The following is a 20,226-nucleotide window of genomic DNA, read 5'->3' on the forward strand; positions in this document are numbered from 1 at the left end:
TTGTACTATAGTTGTGGTGACAGTAACATAGTGTGATGCCCTGTACTCCCTTACAAGGTCCCAAAACAAAAGTCACGTCTGGATACTCTTTAGGGTGATCAGCAGAAAGGGACATGATCAAGGGGAATGCTAGTTCAGCACAAAGTGCATGACAGTTAGAAATCCCAAACACTGCCACTTGGTGACTGTTCTTAAGCAGGTTACTTAACCTCTCTAAGCCTCAGTGTCCTTATACTGAAATTGATAATAAAATTGGGAGAATCTCTATTTCTCAGTGACAGTATAAGAATTTAATCTCATAGTAGGTATTAATGTTATTCTTCCTTCCTCCTTATTGTATTGGTAAGTGTCAAAGAAGCAGGAGGCAGCAAGGGACAAGCAGGGGGTCACACTTAGATACTATTGCCCAGTATCCTCCCAGGAACCCTCTGACTTGGTTTAATTCCAGCATCTGGGGCTGGAATCTCCCTTCAGACAAACATGGGAAGATCCAAACATGGGAGACTTGGAACTGAGGAGGCAAGAGGCAAGATCAAAAGCTAGGAAAAGTGATGACTGCTGCTGCCACCTTCCTTCAGAATGTCCTACATGGGACCCCTTTCATTGGTGGGAAAGGAAATGACTGATCAAACTCCTACATTGCTAACGTTGAGGTCGGCGGCCTGTAGTTGTACCTCATTCTTCCAGAGCCTCCCTTCCTAATCCCCCTAATCCTTTCTGCTTCTCCACCAAGAGTCAAGGAAAAAAAACTCCACCAATACCGCATTGCGTAGGTGGCTGGTGGAGACTGAAGGGGGCCTTGGGCCTCCCCCCACCAAAAAAAAAGACATCTTCCAAAGGGCGGCATGGGAGAACCCCTTTCTGTCCCAGGAAACAGGAGAAGCAGGCCCAGATTCAGATCTTTAAAATACTCTGCTCCTTCTTCTGCTCCCACCCATCCAGGGCCTTCTTTAAATGTGACACACACACACACTCACAATCTAGTCCCAGTACAAGAGGGTAAGTAATGCTATATGACTCAGAAAGAAGCACTGGCAATCACAGCCTTACCCCCTCAGGACAGATGTAAGCAGTGGACCACAGTGACCAGAAGCAGTGACCCCTATGTCACCTTCTTTTCTTGGTGGTTCAGGGCCCAACCATCCTCCATGAAAGAAAGGGAACTGTGGAATCCCCTCAGTGCCTGGCAGTTTGCATCCCCTTCCTTTCTCTCCCAACCAGGCTCTGCCCCCAACCCTGAGGGGAGCAGATGGATCCACCAGGAGCGTACCCTGTGTTTGTTGACACTGTTTACCCCTGAGAGGTGCCTGTGGGGTAGGGAGGGCTCACCAGCCAGCTCCCCTGGGGCCAACAAACCCAGGAGGGAGAGGAAGAAGACAAATTCTTTGAGCTGGTGAGGAAGTGATGCTATTTTTAGCCCCCAAAGCAGCACAGAGTGGCTAAGCCTGTAGAAGAGACAACACTTGCAAAGGTTGGAGGTTAAAGAAGACAAGATTCATGTTTATGGGTCCCTTTAAGGCTGGCTGGCTTCACCTGACCAAAAAACGTGCCCAGATTTCTGCAGTGGGTGTAAAGGGCAGATGGGAGATCTCCTGAGCAACTGCTTCCCTTCAGGACAACTGGCACCCCTCATCAGTCCCCCTGGCTTTGGGGGCCACCCAGATCTCCAGCCCACCCTACTTCAGGTGACAAGGTCATTAAGAAGCAGCCACTTATCAAAACATCTGGGGGTGGGGGTAGGAGTGGAAGTGGCAGATACCAGAACACCCTTCCCTCTGACAGCTAGGTGATTGGGTCTCAGCCCCCACTCCAGGACCAACACGGCTGTGCCTCCCTCCCCACATCCTATCCAGGGCTAGGAAGATGGGAGCATCCACAGTTCCGAGGGGGGGAAAATGAAGGTGTCAGCTGAGAAGGCACCCGGAGCAGTCACACAGAGAGGCAGACAGGCAGGGACACAAGGAGACGCTTCCATACACAAGGGCTTCGAGAATGCCCCTACCAGCATTTTTGGCCACCTCCACCACCGCCCCAGCCCTAAGGGATGAGCCCCTAGAATTCACTGAATGGCTCTTCCCAGGGCCTCCCCACCCTTGGTTCTAGACAAGTGCCCACCATCACTGGCACCCCCACCGCCAGAAGCAATGCCTTCCAGCCCCTCCACGGGGCCTCGACACCTGGTCCTCGCGGTCTCGGTGGTCCCATTCTTCATTCCCCTTCCCTCCATCCTTCACCTGCCCTTCCTCCCGGCCCCCCACCCTCCCAAGTCCAGGCTAGCAGACTGAGGCAGCATCCATTCTCTGGTCCCAGCCAAGGTCATTTATCATTCACGGGGGGGAGGGGCGGGGGGGGCACGTCCAAGTGAGGAGTGGACTGGAGTTTGAGGGAGCCCCCTCCCACCCAACAACCCCCCACTGGGTTAACCTCCGCAGAGAGGGTAGTGGGGATGGCCAGGGAGAGAACGCCCCTCCTCAGCACAGCTCCATACGTGTGCACCTCCGGAGCGGCACAGCGGGATGCAGGTCCAGGTCCCAAACAGCACCGACACCCCCACCCCTAGAGCGGGGGTCGGCCGCCCCCCAGAAGCAAAGCGTCGGAGGATAAAATGGCTGCAAGACAAGGATGCTTCTGCCAGGGGCGGGATGGAGGCGAGGGATGAGGAGGGTCTCACCTGCCTGGGTTCCCCGGTACGGGGGTCGGGTGGGGCGGGGGTCCAGCAGCCGGGCTGGGGCGGCAGCGGCGACCGATTGCGGTCGCGGGGAAGCGGCACTGCAGACCTCAGCAAACCCCCCACCGCCACCACGCTCCGGCCCCGCCTCCGCCCCGCCCCCCGCCCCGGACTCGGGAGAGACCATTGTGGGGGGAGAGATGGGGAGGGGACCGGAGGACGTGGAGAGGAGGAGAGGTCTGCCGGGGGCTGTCGCAGGGACAGCAGTAAATGACACACAGCCCTTCCCAGTCCCTTCCCTGTAAAAGGTGAAAGAAACTAAGGAAAGACAGAAACAGCGATGTCAGGAAGACGGATGGCAAGTGGGAAAGGAGGTGGCGAAGGAGGCAGCCTCTTCTTCGCACCGCAGCCCCAGGATGGCTAACCCGGGATCCCACGGGTTCTTGCTGCCTTGAGAGTACCTCGCTCTTCTCCACCGCTGTCAGGCAAACTCCTTCCCTGCAGCCCTCTCCCCAGTCGGGAGTGTTCAATCTTCACCTCTACCTGGCTATTTTAGTGAAAGTAGAGTTAACAAGGTGTGGTTTCTATCCTGAACTGCCAGAGGCAGACTCTGGAACCCTGCCATGTCTTTCCTGCAGAAACAGTCCAGACTATTTGTCTACAATGCAGACTCCTCCTCTTATCATCCTCCTCCATTCGGTGGGTGGTAGCAGAGGGGGACACAGGAGAAACTGAGCGAGCACTTGGAGAAGGTGAGGGTTTTTTACAGGGCTAACCAAATGGACATTTCCTCTTCTACACTTAAGCTCCAATAACTCAACAAGGGGTCCCCTCGATTCCCTTCTCTGCTTTATTTTCCTCACCTCACCCCTATGCATAAATGCATGTACACACACTTCTACACTCTGCTTGCAGAGCAGGGAAGACTGAATTAGGTTCGGTTCTTTCATCTTTCTTTTGCCTCTGTATGCATAACCAAGATATACCACTTGGTGACGTGATATGTCCATCCCTGATGACCATTCCCGCTCCAGAGGCAACAGGATATCTGGTGATTTAAAAATGGGCACCCTCAATGTTTCTATTCCAGGTAAGGCCTTAGGATCACTGACCAAGGGCTCTGACTGGGTTCTTTCTTCTAACATGCTGTTTATTGGCTCTTGACCAAGTTCCATGCCGTTATTTTTTGTCTGGAAAATGGGGTGTCTTGGACTAGATGTTGCATCAGATTCTTTTCACATTTAAGAGTGTATGATTCCGCTTTATTAAATGTGGCAGTTTCAGAATGCTGGAATATATTACATAGAGAAAGCTGACAGCCTAGGAAAATCTCACAGGTGACATTTGACATGTTGACTTTACCACTGATAGAGATGCAGGCCTGAGTTTTGTAGGCTCCAAAGCTGGACTTTGGAAACATTTGTTTATGCCAACAAAGTTTACAATTTGCTGAAATACAAAGCCATAATACACATTTTCTATAAACATGTAACTGTTACTCAGACTGATAACTCATGTTCTCTTCCTGCATCCAAATCAGAATCATAATGTTGATGTATAGATAAATGCACAAATAACATACCTCCAGCAGACGACCTGTATCTTTAATGGCATCTGGCCATCCCCAATGAGGACTCATGCCAATGGGTCCAGAAAACTCTTCTTGGCAAGAGTATCCTCACCTCTATACTACAGGCAGCCCTGCCAGTGCTCCTAGATGACTGGAAATCTGATGGCTGAAGCAGTTTTTCCAGGATAGTACTTGGAATGGCTCTGCCCATGTGGGCTTCAGAGACTCTCCTTTTACTAAGCTTTCATTGCTGATCCTTCTTCAGGTAGATACATTCGTTATTTAAATATGTTAATATTTCCAATTAGGTTATAGCTACATTCTGCTGGCAGGAAGCCATTTCTTCTCTTTAAAGGTGGATTTGTGTACTCTGCCCTGATACATTACTTGCTAAAATAGAAATATTGTACAGGGCTGGAGATGTGGCTCAAGTGGTAGCGCGCTAGCCTGGCATGCGTGCAGCCCAGGTTCGATCCTCAGCACCACATACAAAGATGTTTTGTCCGCCGAAAAGTGAAAAATAAATATTAAATTTCTCTCTTAAAAAAAAAAATATTGTACTCAGAAGTATTGTACCCGTCTCCAGCTACCATCAGCACAGAGCCTTTGTAGATACCATAAAAATGCTAAATAATAAGAATGATGCACAACAGGAGTCAGGCTCACCTTTTCTGCCTAGAGTTTAGGAAAGTTCATAGTTACGTAAACCACAGGGAGCTTCAAGAAGAGGGTGATAACAGGATTGCATGTGGTAAAAAGAACAGGGAAGTAAATGACCTTTGGGTTTGATTTCATTGCTGAAGTCTTTGAGCAGATTTAAATATGATGGAAATTGGGTTTGGAAGGACTAAAAATAAGAAGAAAAATAGGAATAAGAGAAATAAATTGCTCTTATTTAACTTCTTCCCCCCCAAAATAAATAAGATACAAGATGTCTGAGAGTAAAGAACAGGAAAAATGAACATTCATGAACATTTATTTTGACCCAAATTGCTAATTTTAACGTTTACAATTATGAAAGACATTTATATGGTTCCAAATGAAAGCCACATTAACAGTATATTCAGAGAAATCAAGTTTCCCTCCAAATCCTCTCCCTTCCCCCAGGAATTTTTTCTCTCTCCTTTTTAAAAATATAAACAAATACATATATGTACTGCCCCTTATATAAGGTAGCTCAGCATATGTATTTTCTTCATTTAATATAACCCAGAGATCTCTCCCGGAGACATCTAAATTTTTTTTTTTTTTTTTTTTTGGTGGCAGGGATTGAACTCAACACCTCATGAATGCACATACTCCTATCAGTCAGCTATATACCCCCAGCCCCTTCCTCATTCCTTTTCACAGCTACACAGTACTCTATTGTGCACTTACCGGTTTATGCAACCAGTCCTTTACTAATGGACATGTGAGTTGTTAGCTATAATGAATAACTTTGTGCATGTTACTTCCTATTTTTGCCAGCATAGCTCCAGGCACTTTACTTCACTTCCCATTTTAATGTCCCATGTTATAAACCAGAGGATAAGTTCTATATAAGGACACAATTGCTACAGTGCACAGCAGAGTCCAGCTACTGAAACAGCACAATACAAAATAAGCCTTCAAAATGTAAATACCCTTACTTTTACCTTACTGCTCCTCACAATACACCACTTCTTAAGAGAAAAGTTACTTCACCAAGGAAAACCCACAAAAAATAAACAAGGATCAAAGTTTTATTTTCTCTGGGCATTTGCAAAACACTGGACCAATGTAAAAAAGAAAAAAGAAAAAAGAAAAACCTCCTTTAAAAAAAATTGCATTGGTGGGGGACTGAGAGGGATTTGCGCCCTAGCCCCAAGGAGCTATAGCAACTCTGATTGGTCCAAGGAATTGAAAAGATATCGGAAGGACAGAACAGAAGGAAGAAGAATGAGAATTTACTGAGGGAGAGGGCCTCGAAGTGGGCCACGAGGGGGAACTGGAGGCCGGGGCGTGGGTCTGGGTGGGGGGAGGGGCCCCCGTTGGTAGCCATAGGGTGGGGGTCGTGGAGGACCAGTGTATCCATGAGGTGGCATCAGTGGAGGAGGCCCACGCATACCATGTGGAGGCATAGGACCTGGGTGACCTGCAAGAAGAGAAAGAAGAGTTAGTTAAATATAAAAAGTAAAAGAAAAGGCATGGGACAAGTGGTGTGACAAAGGCCACAATATCTGTGAGGATCAAAGAGGTGTACAAAGCCCACTCACCCATGGGAGAGCCAAACGGAGGTCCTCGGGGGGGCATGCCCATTGGAGGAGGTCCAGGATGAGGCATTCCAGGAGGTGGTCGCGGTGGTGGCTGCCCCCCAGAGCCTGGAGGTCCAGCATGTGGGTGTCCTAAGCCATGAGGGCCATGGTGGGCCAGCTGCATCTGAGACATTCCTATAGAAATAAGACAAGACACAAGGAAAAAGGAGACAATAGGAAGATTACAAAAGTGCAAAGAAAATGAAGAAAGGAAGAGCAAAAACAAAAGTGACATAAAGAAAGGCTTGTAAAAAGTGCCCCTATCCTTGATTCCACTCTGACAGTACAAACCAACTGCTCCAGCGTCACTCCTCACCCGCCTCACTGGGATTCAGGCATTCTATCAGTGATGCAAAAGCCTGTAAGATCACTCCCTGATAGGGTATGGGAAGGCAGCAGAAACACTACCTCTGCTAAGATCCAGATTCTATAGGATGAAGAAAAATTCAAGGACAAGAGTACAGAGATAGACCACCCCAAGCAGAAAGATGAGCGTGTGCAAATAACATGTCAAACAGCGTAGCATGTTCCAGAAATTACCAACAGCTGAGTAATCAGGGGCAACATGCAGTTACAGGAGTGATGGTTGGAGACCAGACCATGAAAAGGCCCCGAATGCAATGGTAATGAGTTTGGGGTTTATTCAGTAGGTAAAAAGGCAAATTCTAAGCAAGTGAGTATAAATATGTTTTAGAAAAAAGTTACTTCATGAATGTAGATCAAATATAAAAAAAACTGAAGTCAAACTGAAGAAGATTACTACAATAAATGAAGTGTGAAATAATGAGAAAATAAGAGCCTGAACCCGAGCTGGGATTATAGCTCAGTGGTAGAGCGCTACCTACCACGGGTGAGGCACTGGTTTACCCTGCAGCACCACATAAAAACAAATAAATAAAAAATAAATAAATTCTTGAAAGAGAGAGAGAGAGAGAGAGAGAGAGAGAGAGAGAGAGAGAATGCGCGCAAACGAGAGAGCCTGAACTGACCCTGGCAGTGGGGCAGATGCCAGATTTAGTAGAAGAATGGAGTAACAAGGAATAGTCAAACTCCCCAATTTATGAATAAGCACATGAAGACAAAGACTATTAGAGGAAGAATAGGTTTGAAGGGGCAGCTGTCTTTTGAGCAGAATTATGGGTCTGGCTTATTAATAACCATGGACTAGAAAAAGAGACCCAAGAAATCAGTACCTACTTAATTAAAACAATGAATACACATAGAAAAGAGAACTAAGCACAAAAAGCTAGTGACAAGCAGAATGAAAGGAGCTTATAAAACAAGGGTGGCTGAGACTGACAAGTTACAGAAAAAGGTAGAGAATCCAGAAAAAGAAAAGCAAAAAGAGACGAGAATTCTAAACTAGAAGACATGGCTAGTTTGAAGCACAGAAGAGATTAAACTAGGTCAAGGAGCAAAAATGTCTCCTAGAGTTGGCAACTGGATCTCTACTCTGGAAAGCTGTCAGAGAATGAAAGCAAAAAATAAGGAAACAAAAACACCACCTATAAATTATTCTTCAGAAAAACTTAAATAAGAAATGGAGACTGGATGGGAGATATTACAGTATGCACACAACAAATACTTTGTGGTTTTTTAATTAGTCTGAAGGGAAGGAGAACTCTGGTGTTGTTGTTGTTGTTGTTGTTGAAAAACAAAGAACAGAAGGATGAGAGGTGATAAAGGGCCTCTATTAAACTCATCATTCCCTCTCTCACCAAAGAACACTTACCTGGATGGGGCATCCCACCTGGTGGGAACGGGTGAGGATGAGAATGTCCATGACCAGGATGTCCAGCCCCTGGGGTTCCTGCTGATGGAGGGCCATGTCCTCCAGCCCCAGGCGGCATAGGTGGTGGGGGCATGGCAGGAGGTATCCCAGGTGGGAGGGCTCCAGGAGGTGGCACTGGAGGTGGGAAGGAGCCAGGAGGAGGCATGCCTACCCAGGAAATGAAAGTAAGAGTTAATGGAGGTGAAAAGAGAATGTCTTTAAAGAGCCTGTCCCAATCTGGCCTCTTCAGGCAGGGTAAGTTCTTTACTCTCCTACCAGTGCTTCAAAGTCAAAAGCAATCTGCTAAAGAAACCCACTATCTTCACTCCCCATTCCCTTCTCATCACCTACCAACAACATCCAGCTCCTTCATGTTCCTTTTTCTTTTTCCTGCCCCTCCCCCATTAGACTCAAGACAAACATAACCTTTACCTGGTGGAGGAAGCCCAGATCCCAGTGATGACACCACAGGGTTGGGGGCGGAAGGTGGAGGGGGTGCATCTGCGAACAGCTGATGAGGACGGTCAGCCTGGGAGAGAGGGTTCTGGGCTGCTAGAAGTCGTTCAGCTGCTGAGCCATGACGCTCACCCTTAGAGTCCTTCTTGAACGCATAAGATACAGTGATAGGGCGGTTACAGAGGTACTGCCCATTCATGGCCTCAATTGCTGCATCCGAAGCATCAAACGAAGCAAAATTAATAAAGGCATAACCTTTGGAATTGCCTGTATCAGGGTCCCGCATAATTTTAGGTGTTTGTAAGATGACCCCAAAGGCGCTAAAAGTATCATAGAGCAGCTTCTCATCAATCTCTGGGTCCAGGTTCCCAATGAAAATGTTGGCCCCTACATCCAGGTTTTTGTTGTGAGCAGATGCCTTGTTTACACGTATTGGCTTTCCATAGAGTTTGATCATGTTCATGATCTTAATGGCATAGTCAGCATCTTCCTCACTCAAGAATTCAACAAAGCCATAACCTGGGGAAGTGAAGAAGGGAAGGTTAACAACTCAAGCGAAGAGACTCAAAAAAGGTATAACTCATAATAACCTCACTTTAACTGATAATGCTTCCAGGAAGTGTGAACTGAAGCTTAAGGGAAAGAATTCTTTTTAGGATGCTCATTCCAAAGAATAATTAGGACGCTTCAAGAACATTCATGCCCCCAATAGATAAGCTCAGCTCTTGCATTTGTCCCCTTAATACATAAATTCACTTCTTGCCAGTACTTACCTTGGTGCTGGCCAGTGACTCTATCCTTTGGCATGTGGGTGTTGACCACTGGCCCTGCCTGGAGAAAGAGTTCCCAGAGCAGTGGTTCACTAACCTTCTCATCTAGGCCCCCCACGTACACAGTGGCATCTAGAAGGAGGGAGCGAGAGGTTAGGGAAGGGGTGCGAATACAACAGGAGAAAGGTGACAAGAACGCAAAGATGGAATCCCGGCAGGACTGGGAGTGGGATGGGGTGTAAAAAAGAAAACAAAGTTAGTTTAAGTCCTAAGTCTCTCTCTTCCTAGAGCCTAGGGAATCTTCTAAAGTAAACTAAAGCTCAGTTTACTGCTTTAGATTTTGTCTTTCTCGGCAGATTTTATTTCAGTTTTTTGGAGACAGGGTCTTAGTGAAACTGGCCCCGAACTTGGGCTACGTCTGCCTCGGCCTCGCGAGCCGCTGGGATCACTGGCGTGTGCCGCCGAGCCCCGCTATTTTCTTTATTTCTGAGTGGGAAGGGAGAGGGCACTGGACCTGGAGGGGGACTGAACCACTCCTGCCGCAGGCCTCGGCCTGAATTTGGCCACCCCGCCTCCAACACCAGGGCGGCTGGTCTCGCAGCCTCCGGGGAAGGTCTAGCCTACCGGCCTGGCAGAAGCTACTGCTCCTAATCTGGGGCCTCTTGGTGCCCTGAGGCCCATCCCAGGCTCGTCCTGTCCAATTACCCTGGTTCCGTTCGGATATCGGCCCCGCAGCCATGGCGAAAGAGCTCCCGCCGTCTCTAAGCACCAGCTCCGCCCTCTGACCTCGTTGCTATTCCACTTCCGGAACAGACACGAGCGGTGGGTGGGACTTGGCGGGGCGGGGCCGGAAGCGGCCGCGGCCATCTTAGGAGTCGCTGAAACGCGGCGGCGTAGCGGTACCGGGGCGTAATGAGGCGCCGGGGCTTCGTGCCGGAGGCCGAGTGGGAACTCTCAGACCCTCTTAAGGCAGTGCTGTGACGTCAGGGAGTGACACTGCTCTCCAAAGTCAAAAGCTGAAGTAGCGAAACTGTCTTTCATATATTCTGTAGCCGAGCGATACGGTGTGCCGCGAAAACCCCACCCCACGGGCTAAGCCGGCCTCAGCCCTGACCGGGCTCCAAGTATTTCGTTTGCCCTGCGGGGAGGGAATTGAGGGAGGTGTGAGCTCGTCTCCTGTTCTTGCGCAGGGAGGCGGGGGAGTCAGGCCCCGAGGTGGGGTGTAACAAAGTCGAGGGGTGACTGGGATTGAAGCCCCCGCCACGCCCGCTTACTGTGCTCATGTCCCACCCTCTAGAAACAAAAGGAGAACCATTTTCCCAAATCGTATGTGAATTCTGTGGAGGCTCACCTAGCCCTATTGCTTTTCATATATTTTTAGTTCTCAGTGGACCTTTATTATTTATTTATATTGGTGCTGACGATCGAACCCAGTGCCTCACACGTACAATGCAAACGCTCTACCATTGAGCTACAACCCCAGCCCACCCAAATCCCTGTTTCTTTGGCAATAATATGGTGGGTGCTCTCCTATTTTAGGTCACTCCCACTTCCACACATTGCTCTGCTACCTAGGATCTTTTATTCAAACACAAGACACAATGCTAGCAATCTGTAGAAATTTTGTACTTTAATGAACTCCTTAAATAGAAATGCCACTACAAAAATATACATTCTCCAAAAAAATTATAAGGAAAGAAGTAGAAATGTCTTAAGACATTCCGTAGAAACTGGAATTAAAGCATCAGCAAGAGAGGGTGAGAATTGAGGTCTCTGGGCCATCTTTTTGGGACTGATGAACAGCATCTCTGATCTTAAGATTTAATAGATAGTTATCCAAAAGGCATGGAATTGCCCTCCAAAAAAAGAGACAATCACATTTTGGATTGTTTTGTTTCTTAATTCTTCAATCACACAAAAATACCAGGAAGGAATGGAAAGGAGAAAGAGCTGGAGATCAGCATGGACAAAAACTCAAGTCCATTAAGTGAGCTTGTTTAAGGGCTGGAATGTGAAGATTGAGGCAACAAGGACAATTGTGAAAAACTGAAGGATTAGAGCCCTCCTTCTTTCAGATCCCTCTCTGCCTTGCCTTTAAGAATGCTAGCAATTTCAACGGGATTGAGAGAGAATGGTGTTTGGCTCTCTTTTCTTGGAATGATCCTCAGGAGATATTCTTGGTGTCCATTTTCTTAATAGCTCCTGAAGACAGGATAGCTCACTCTGGAGACCAGAGATTGTGGGAGCTAAGAGGCCCAGCTGGGGAGGGGGCAAAAAAAGGCAGAAAGGAATATCATTACAGTTCTAGCTTTCTGCTTCTCAGATCTGTCCACTACTTCTGGTGTCTTTAATGCCCTTCCCTTCCATCTATGCCCTAATTATTCTTAATCTAAGCCACAAACAGTTTCCCCCACCCCTTTACACTTCCAAATCTACAGTTTGTTATCAGCAGGGCTGGTACTTTTACTTCCCAATGCCCCTAGCCCCTTGTCTTCTCAGCTTTATTTATCTGGTTCATCAGAGAAGCCCCTTCTCCACTCCCAATCCATCTTCCCTTCTCACCTGGACCTCAGGCCTTCCCCTTAGGTAGCAGCGTCTCCAGAGCCTGATCTGTGGTCCCAGACATCCAGGCAGCAGTAGCCCTGGAGGTAAAGGGCAAGCTCCCCAATGTGAGGGGAGCCCCCACTCCTGGTCAGCCAGGCTTTCAGAGGAGATAGCAGGTCGAGGGAGCCAACGAGAAGAGACTGCCAGTAAGGAGGGAGTATCTCGCCAAGGACAGAGCTGATTCAAGGGTGTCAGAGCCCCTCTAGAGAAGAGCCACACAGAACTGGGGAGGCCAGGAACCATGAAGTTCGACTAAAAAGGAAAGGGAAATCAACTAGTAACCGAGATGGTAGATAACCCTAATTTCTCCAGACTGGCTCAGGAAGGGATATCTAGTTACTGCCTATTTATTGCAGTAGTAACTAAAACTTAAGCTTCTTCCTCAGAATTCATCTATTCTTAAGTTTCAAATAAGCCTTAGGACTGAATAGAGTTGATTTTAGAGAACTTTATAAAATATGGACATGAGACAGGAAGACTAGTATGTGGAAATAAAGACAAGAAGGATGACCGCTGCTATTCTAAGACTAATGTCTTCCTGGAGACAGGAATGGTGACAGCTACAGAAGAATAATGGGTAGTTTTCCCTGAGGAACTCAGACATTGTGTCTTTCAACTTCTCGTCTAGTAGCACGAACCTGAGGGAAAGTCAAGGGATCTCAGAAAATCTAGGCATCTCACCTGCTGTCGAGGGAACCAGGAATCTGGGCAGTGCTCCAGGTCATAGCCAGGATTATGAAATTGTAATATTTGTTCATTGCTGTAGCGTAAATTCCAGTCCCAGACAGACAGCTGCCCATTAACAGAGTTCCCATTTGGGGGCTGGGAGTATCCTGGAGTATAAACTTGAGTAAAAGAATTGAACTGCACAAAGAAAGCAAAGAAAAATGGTGATTAATGTTTGTGTTTGTGTGTGTGTGTGTGTGTGTGTGTATCCCAAATCTAGAGACAAATCATGAAACTCTCACCTCATAGTTCAGGCATCAAATGTAGACCAAAAATCTAGTCCTGAGACTGATTATCAACTTTTCCCTCTGAACTCACTTCTCATAAAATAAATAAAAACTAAACTTTAGAGAGTATATCTCAATAGAAAAGGAAAAAGGAAAAAAAAATTAGACATCACTGACCTGTCCACTCTGCTTTCCACGTTCCCAAGGGGTATTTCTCAGGAATGTAAGAGTGTCCGGAACCCTGACGCTGTCATGAAGCGCAAGAAGAAAAAACTCAGAGAATTCAAACTCAGCTGGAAACTGCTGGAGGAGCTGCCAGACACAATCAAGGAAGAGGAGAAATACTGGGGCCTGAGAAGAGAGAGATAAGAGGTTGGTAGGATTGTGTGGACCTAAAGAGGGAGGATGACACAGTGACAAGGGATGGGGGACATAGGCAACAAATGCTAAAGGGGTCAGAGAATGAAAACCTGAATCCAGTGTCCTGAAAGTGTGCATCAACTTCCCCTTCCATACTCTCAAACCTCACTTCTCATAAAATACATCAAGACTAAATGTCACTTTAGTGGGGCCTTACTTGTGGGTCTTCAAGATCAGCCTAATCTCAGGACCCATCTGACCTAATTCCCCTCCAGTGAATTTATACTATGCAATTTTCTCATTTTCTTACTTCTTTAGTAATACCCCAAAACCAACCCAGATTGTTCTCACCTCTTCAGTAGCCCCAGTTCCCCTAAGCCGGGTCAGGAAGGGGTGTCCTGCTGCCACCCACTCTCGCTGCACTAGTGACTGGAAGCCAAACAGTGTTCGGGCTTCAGGGGCTGAAAGCAGCTGGACGAGTGAAGAGAGGAGGCCATTGAGATCACGATCACTGCGCTCTGGGTGATAAAGAGGAAGAAGGGACAAAGAAAAGGGGTCCAAGAAACAGGCAGGAGAGAATGAGAAGAGGAAAAGGCAAGGATAATTGAGGGGCACAGGGAGAGAGTTTGGGGTAGGCAGGATGGAGAGGGCACACAAAAGTGAAGAGAAAACAAAGAGCTTGAATGATTCACTTCCTAGACTCCTACTGGATAGAAATATCCAGTTTCACATGTAGGAAACAGAATCACAATTCTCAAACCAGCTTCCACAGTGACCTTCTCACCCCAACCTCAGATACCCTCCACTGATAGAAAGAAAGGCAGAAAGAGGCTAAGAACACCTTCATGTTAGGGACAAGCTTTAAGAGGAATGTAGAGATAACTCTGAAGGATGAGATCTAGAGCTCATGGGTAGTTCCTAGTAAGAGAAGAAAGGGTGAGAGTACTAGATGGGGACAAGCCTATGGATCTTCTCCCTTAACAGAACCTATCCAGGTGGGTAAAGGAAAAAGGCAAGGAATGGAGCCAGGTGACTCAAGGCACTTACCTTGAAGTACTACAGAACGAACCCTGGATGTCACTAAAACTGAGATGTCACTGGCCTTTCGAAGACAAGACCTGAAGGGGCAGGTGAGGAAAATGGGGAAGAATGATATACTCAGGGAAAGGGAGTACTGGGTCATGGGATGAAATAGGGCCACAAAAATCCTGCCCCTTCTTCCAAGAAGTAGCAGTAACAGTCCTGGGAAACCAAAAAGAATGATGGAAAGCTATTTTAAGAATCCAAGTTAAGCCGGGCCCAATGACACATGACTAATCCCAGCGTCTTGGGAGGCTGAGACTGGAGAATCGCAAGTTCAAAGCCAGCCACAGCAAAAGGAAGGCACTAAGCAACTCAGTGAGACCCTGCCTCTAAATAAAATACAAAATAGGGCTGGGGATGGGGCTCAGTGGCCGAGTGCCCCTGAGTTCAATCCCCAGTACCCGAAAAAAAAAAAAAAAAAAAGAGTCCAAGTTAATAGAAGCTAAAATTATAAATCATGACTAAAAGAAGGAGGGGAGTACCTGACATAGTCCAACCATCGAGTTCCTTCCAAGGCTGAGAGCCATTTGTCCTCAGCTACAGATGAGTCTATCAGGGAGTAGAGGGGTCAGAAGGGCAAAGAGGTCAAAAGAACTCAGGATTCAGATGTATAGCCTGATGGGTTAATAATAAGTCAGGTATGGCCTCCTAACGCTGAGGGTAGAAATGAAAAGTAAGTGTAAATTGCCAGGAGGTTTCTTTCTTATTAGTTGTAGATGGACACAATACCTTTATTTTATTTATTTATTTACTTTTATATGGTGCTGAGGATGAACACAGTGCCTCATATGTGCTAGGCAAGTGCTCTACCTCTGAGCTACAATCCCAGCCCTGGCCATGAGGTTTCTAAAATTATATTGTGTTAATGGGATTGAGGATGTAGCTCAGTGGTAGAGTGCTTGCCTAACATGCACCAGGTTCCAGTCCCTAGCACTGAAAAAAGATGTATGTTATTTGCTATACAATATTGTAACTATAAGAAAATTCATTGTGGGCTAGGGTTGTGGCTCAGCGATAGCACGCTTGCCTGGCATATGTGAGGCACCGAGTTCGATTCTCAGCACCACATATAAATAAATAAAATAAAGGTCTATCAACAACTAAAAAAAAATCCTTAAAAAATGCATTCTATAAAAAAAAGAAAGGAAAATTCACTGAACTGTACACTTAGGATAGGTGAAATTTGAATTTTATAAAATTATTTTTAAAGAATTAAGTTGGGACCAGGAACATGCCTGTAATCCCAGCAACTCTGAAGGCTGAGGCAGAAGGATCATAAATTTTAAGCAATTTAGCAAGACCTTGGGAGTGTAGCTTAGTGGTACATTGTCCCTGGGTTCAATCCCAAGTGCTTAGGGGGGAAAATAAAGCTGGGACAAGTAGGCAGTCATTCAGTAAGTCTACAGGAGATGGGAGTTAGAAAACTAAATGAAGGAAGGATCATTGGACTGAATGGTTGCATATCTATAGCACAGAAAAGGGTAAACCAGGTAAGGGTCAGCTGACCTAAGAGTGAAGAGTGAAAAGTTATTCTCACCAGGCAGGCACAGGGCCCTCAGCTTCATGTGGGCAAGTTGGATATCTGCAAGACTAGGCAGCTCATCCATAGTGTCTACCAGGACGACGTCAGAATGCCCAGCCTGGAGCATGGACTCCACTGCTCTGTAGGAGAGGAGTCAGAAATTAAGGAAAGGAGTCTTCCCTGAACACCTAATCCATGAATCTTCTCATCAGGCCCCCCTTACCTGATATCCTCCTTGTTAGGGTCACTTGCTGTATAGAAGCCTCCACAGCGGAGAAGATCACTACCCCCAGGGTGATGCCAGGACAGGCGCTTTACATGGATGTGAAGGATGACATTGAGGGAGAAACACTAATCCCAAGCTATCCTTGCCCCCACAATGACCTCACAAGGGTCCCTCCCTCCACATTGTCCCCTGACCTTCCATGACCCTCTAATCCCAAATATTACCCTATCCCCACACTGACCGGTCCACGGCCCTGACGGAAGTGTCCAAATGCTCTCCTGACCTCACTGTCCAGAATTCGGCTGGGGACCCAGAAGTAACGGGGGAGGCTGTGAAATTGAAAGTGATGTCACAGCTGTAAAGCTGATACCACAAGGAAGCTGTTTTGCAGAAACATTCCAAGGGATCTCAGGTTTTAAGAACAAGGAGGTAACACAGATAGCTTTGTAGAGAACCTAGGAGACTGGAGTTTGCTGGAATTTCTAGCTTTAGAGGATCTGAGATCTATAGGAAGATTGGAAGGGCAGCAGGGGTTGCAGTGGACCAGAAGATCACCTGGTAGCTACGTCGAACCTCTCATTGACAGTGCTAACCCTCCAGCCTTTTGCTCCCTGATTCTTCCGCTCAATCTCCCAGTCTTCATATGTCTCCAAGAGAGGAATAGGTGGTTTCCTGGAGCCAGAACCCTGGCCTAGGCAGGAAAAAGCACAGAGGAGAAAGAAAAGGAACCAGACACAGTTTCTCTGCTCTCTTTTTGTTTTGGCCAGCCCCTGTGTTTCAGTCTCCTTACCCTATGGCACCCTTACTCACCAGCCTTGCTCAGGGCTGCTTCTGCACACTGCTGGGTGTGACTGCTCTGAGCTCTGGCTTGAACAATGGCCATGGTCACCTATGGAGGAAAGTACATCCCATCCTTTTTTCTTAGACTGAAGAAGTGAAAAGAAGGAAATGGGGCCCATGCACTCCACTGTCTTTACCAATAGTGAACAGCAAAGGCAGTCCCTAGAGGAGGGGGCTTCCATAGGTCATGGGAACTGGGGTCAGGAGAACATATCTAGAACCACAGAATGAGAATATCAATTCTAGGAAGAATCTTAGGAATAATATCATCCTACCCTCCCATTTTTCAGAGAGGAGGAAACGCCCACAGTCAGACAACTGGTAATTGTCCCTTACTCTCATGACACTATCATTTAACACAGCCTTTTAGCTTCTTCTGGAGGAGAGGAGCAAGAGGAATGATGAGAGGGACCCTGGAGGATGGGGAAGTACTGGGACTTGCCAGGGAGAGGACCTCCATATTCTAAGGAGAGGCAAGATCTTTATTTAGGGGCTCCTTACCTGAAAGGCTTGAGGCTCTAGTCCTCCAGCCTCAAAACCAACTCTGAGCAGCCGGAAGTCTTGGCCATGAATCAGAATCTCCTCAGGGATAAATTTAAGCTGGGATCCTGGACGGAGGAGCTGAACTCGGGACAAGCCACTCACTGAAGTCAAGAGTTAGCATTGTAACCATGGGGTCCCTCTGGGAGGAACTCAAACAGCCCATCCCACCCCATTCCTGGCTGTATTGGGGGAATAGAAGGATGATGATGAGGGTCCCAACACCCCTTTCACCAAACCCACACACTTACCAGCCTCTAATCTCCCAATGTTGATCAGGGCAAAATCATATTCACTGCTCAGGGGCGTATCCTGGAGGAAGCACATAATCGCTATAGCAGACATCTGTAGTAACCCTTGTCTTCCCTAATTTGGTGGTCCCCACCCACTCTAGGAGGCAATGCCCCTAGAAATAATCCCTGTTGGCTATCATTTATACATTCAAAAGACACACCTTAATCCATAACTCTTGTCTAAATCCTTCTAGATTCCCCTGCCCATTTAACTCTCGCTGGCTGTTCTGTTGTCCTAGTCATCTCACCTGACTCCGCTGCCATCCATAGGGCTGGAAGGTGACCCTAAAGTTAGTACAGATCAGGGTTCCAGACAATTCAGGTTCTAGCCCTTTCCTCAGTCCTGGGGCCCATGCTAGGATCTGCTCCCCTAAAAGGGAAAAAGGGAAGCCTGGTTATGACTAGCCTTATTGTTACTTGGCACATAGTAAATGAGAAAAGGAGGAATGATCAAGAAAACAGGATGGGGCTGGGGATGGAGCTAAGTGGCAGTGCCTGCAATAGAAGAAAGACAGAAAACAGGGAATAGCAAGGTCTAAGCTCTCAACCAGATAAGGACAGAGGGGAAAAAAGGAGGCCTCAGACAGAAGCACTTTGAGACAGGAAAGGAACTCAGAGGTATCGGCTGTGAAATAAAGTTGAGTAGGATGAAATTTGGAGGTGTCTTAGGAAATCAGGTCATTACCTGGGAGGCATCCAGAGGCCAGGCAACTGCCAAGCTGACGACTCCTGGGCTCAGGCATCCTGTTTCCCTGGACAGACTTTGGTCCCAACTGTTGAGAAGGGTGTAGGGTTAATGCTGGGCCTATCTAACTCGGGGGTCTAGAATTATCTCAGCAACTGCCTTTGAAGGCTTCTGTACCCAGACTCATGGGGAAACTGAGCTCTGCTGTGGGGAACTCAGGATTGGGGTTGGCAGGCAGTAAAGGGAGGGGCTGGTTAATGGATAATGAGACCACGAACATGAGACTGTGTAAAAGGCAGATCAAGCTCCATCAACCAAAGTTGATATGACAGACACACCCTCTTCCTCTAGATCCTTTTCTTCCCCTCCGTATCTCCACTGCATCCCCATTCACACTCTCTTGCCAAACCCCCAATCCTCCTTACCCTCATCTCTGGCTCCTCCTTCTGGGGGGCAATGTTGAAACTCTGGCCCCGACCCCCCCACCACATTTCTCTGGCTCCATCCGGGGATGGAGCAGTTAAGGGTGGGAAACCTTAAGGATGCTCAGTCCCTCTGGGGAGAAGCTGAATCTTGTAGTTGAGAAGACGGAGGTTAGGAAGAGAAGCAGTGGGGAAGACAGGAAGGAAACGGGCATTTGAGGTACACAGAGCACAGTTTGGGGTCTTTGGAAAGGTATGTCCAGCCCAGCAAGAGTAGGCTCCTCGGAAACTTCAGTCGATTCTGGAGAGGGCGGGAGTCAGGCCCAGCCCCTTAAAGGAGAATGCACACAATTTTGGAGAAGTAGAGAGGAAATGGAGGAGCCTGAGAAAGATGAGAGGAATAGAAAACAGAGAAAAATGCCGAGACCCCCTTCTTTACCCCAAGCCCACATCCTACTCTCTTCCTGTTCATAAGTATTAGAGATGTTTAAGGGAGAAAGGGGGAGGCTGTAATACTGATTACTGGAATGACTTGGGCTATGTCTTCGGACTCTTCCAGGGAGGACTTTCCTAGGAAGCTCAGTTTTTGTTTGGCTTCTTAAAGGGCACAAGAGGATAGGGATGCAGAGTAGTTCAGGTCTGCCTACTGCCTTCTCTGACAAATCTAACACAAATGGTTGAAGAAGTAAATGGAAAACTGGATCTCAGATTTTGTCAGGAAAGGTTCAAGAATTGGGGAGAGGGCTGGTCACAATTTTTGTTCATCCTGCAGAGTATCTGAAACATGCCTCACGTGAAGAGATCAGAGGAGAAGGGAGGAAGTTGAGATGTGTCCAGGATGCAGACGCGTTGCAGGTACATTTCTGTGCATGTCTTTCGAGGGGGCTGGGAGGCCAAAAACAAACCGTTACACTTAAACCTTGACCATTAAAGTACACTAGGCGTACCTCTCCACTCAGGCTCCAACTAAATGGCAGTAAATCCCCAGCCCAGGTACATGACTCCACCCCTTCAGCCCAGACACCAGATCTCCAAATGAATGATTCATGTTCAGGGCTTTCAAACCTGAGGCTGGAAACTTTCACTACAAGATCATAGCCCCCCTCCTTCCCTGCTGCAACCCAAGAAGCCAAGATGGTGGGGGAGGTCTAGAAACAAGTAGAGGAGATGCAGTAGAGGAGGGTCACTTG

At 47.3% G+C, this 20,226-nt stretch overlaps 2 protein-coding genes across 2 annotated transcripts; both read right to left on the reverse strand.

Moving 5' to 3' along the window:
- Positions 1 to 5,196: 5,196 nt before the first annotated feature.
- Positions 5,197 to 10,299, reverse strand: Sf3b4 (splicing factor 3b subunit 4). The gene is made up of 6 exons (XM_076861137.1): positions 10,214 to 10,299; positions 9,512 to 9,640; positions 8,715 to 9,257; positions 8,244 to 8,450; positions 6,473 to 6,646; positions 5,197 to 6,351 (listed from the first exon to the last, which is right to left on the reverse strand). The coding sequence occupies exons 1-6, from the start codon at positions 10,245 to 10,247 to the stop codon at positions 6,164 to 6,166; spliced, it is 1,275 nt and encodes a 424-aa protein (XP_076717252.1). The 5' UTR covers positions 10,248 to 10,299; the 3' UTR covers positions 5,197 to 6,163.
- Positions 10,300 to 11,208: 909 nt separating this feature from the next.
- On the reverse strand, positions 11,209 to 19,320 carry Mtmr11 (myotubularin related protein 11). Its single transcript, XM_076861631.1, is given in 18 exon segments — positions 11,209 to 11,634; positions 11,636 to 11,767; positions 12,071 to 12,364; positions 12,794 to 12,976; positions 13,243 to 13,416; positions 13,777 to 13,943; positions 14,473 to 14,543; positions 14,991 to 15,057; positions 16,046 to 16,170; positions 16,254 to 16,342; positions 16,498 to 16,585; positions 16,812 to 16,947; positions 17,067 to 17,145; positions 17,598 to 17,740; positions 17,888 to 17,948; positions 18,178 to 18,299; positions 18,615 to 18,702; positions 19,040 to 19,320. Coding segments are annotated over 18 exon segments (2,157 nt in total). The 5' UTR covers positions 19,106 to 19,320; the 3' UTR covers positions 11,209 to 11,562.
- Between the last annotated feature and the right edge of the window lie 906 nt (positions 19,321 to 20,226).

Source organism: Callospermophilus lateralis, chromosome 7 (assembly GCF_048772815.1).
Source record: "Callospermophilus lateralis isolate mCalLat2 chromosome 7, mCalLat2.hap1, whole genome shotgun sequence".
In the NCBI taxonomy this organism is placed as follows: domain Eukaryota; kingdom Metazoa; phylum Chordata; class Mammalia; order Rodentia; family Sciuridae; genus Callospermophilus; species Callospermophilus lateralis.

Coding starts and splice junctions, on each gene's coding strand:
- Sf3b4 (XM_076861137.1), bottom strand. CDS start 10,247: ATGGCTGCGGGGCCGATATCCGAACGGAACCAGG. Junction 6,647..8,243: donor AGGTGGGATGCCCCATCCAG/GTAAGTGTTCTT, acceptor TTATTTCTATAG/GAATGTCTCAGATGCAGCTG. Junction 6,352..6,472: donor TCCGTTTGGCTCTCCCATGG/GTGAGTGGGCTT, acceptor CTCTTCTTGCAG/GTCACCCAGGTCCTATGCCT.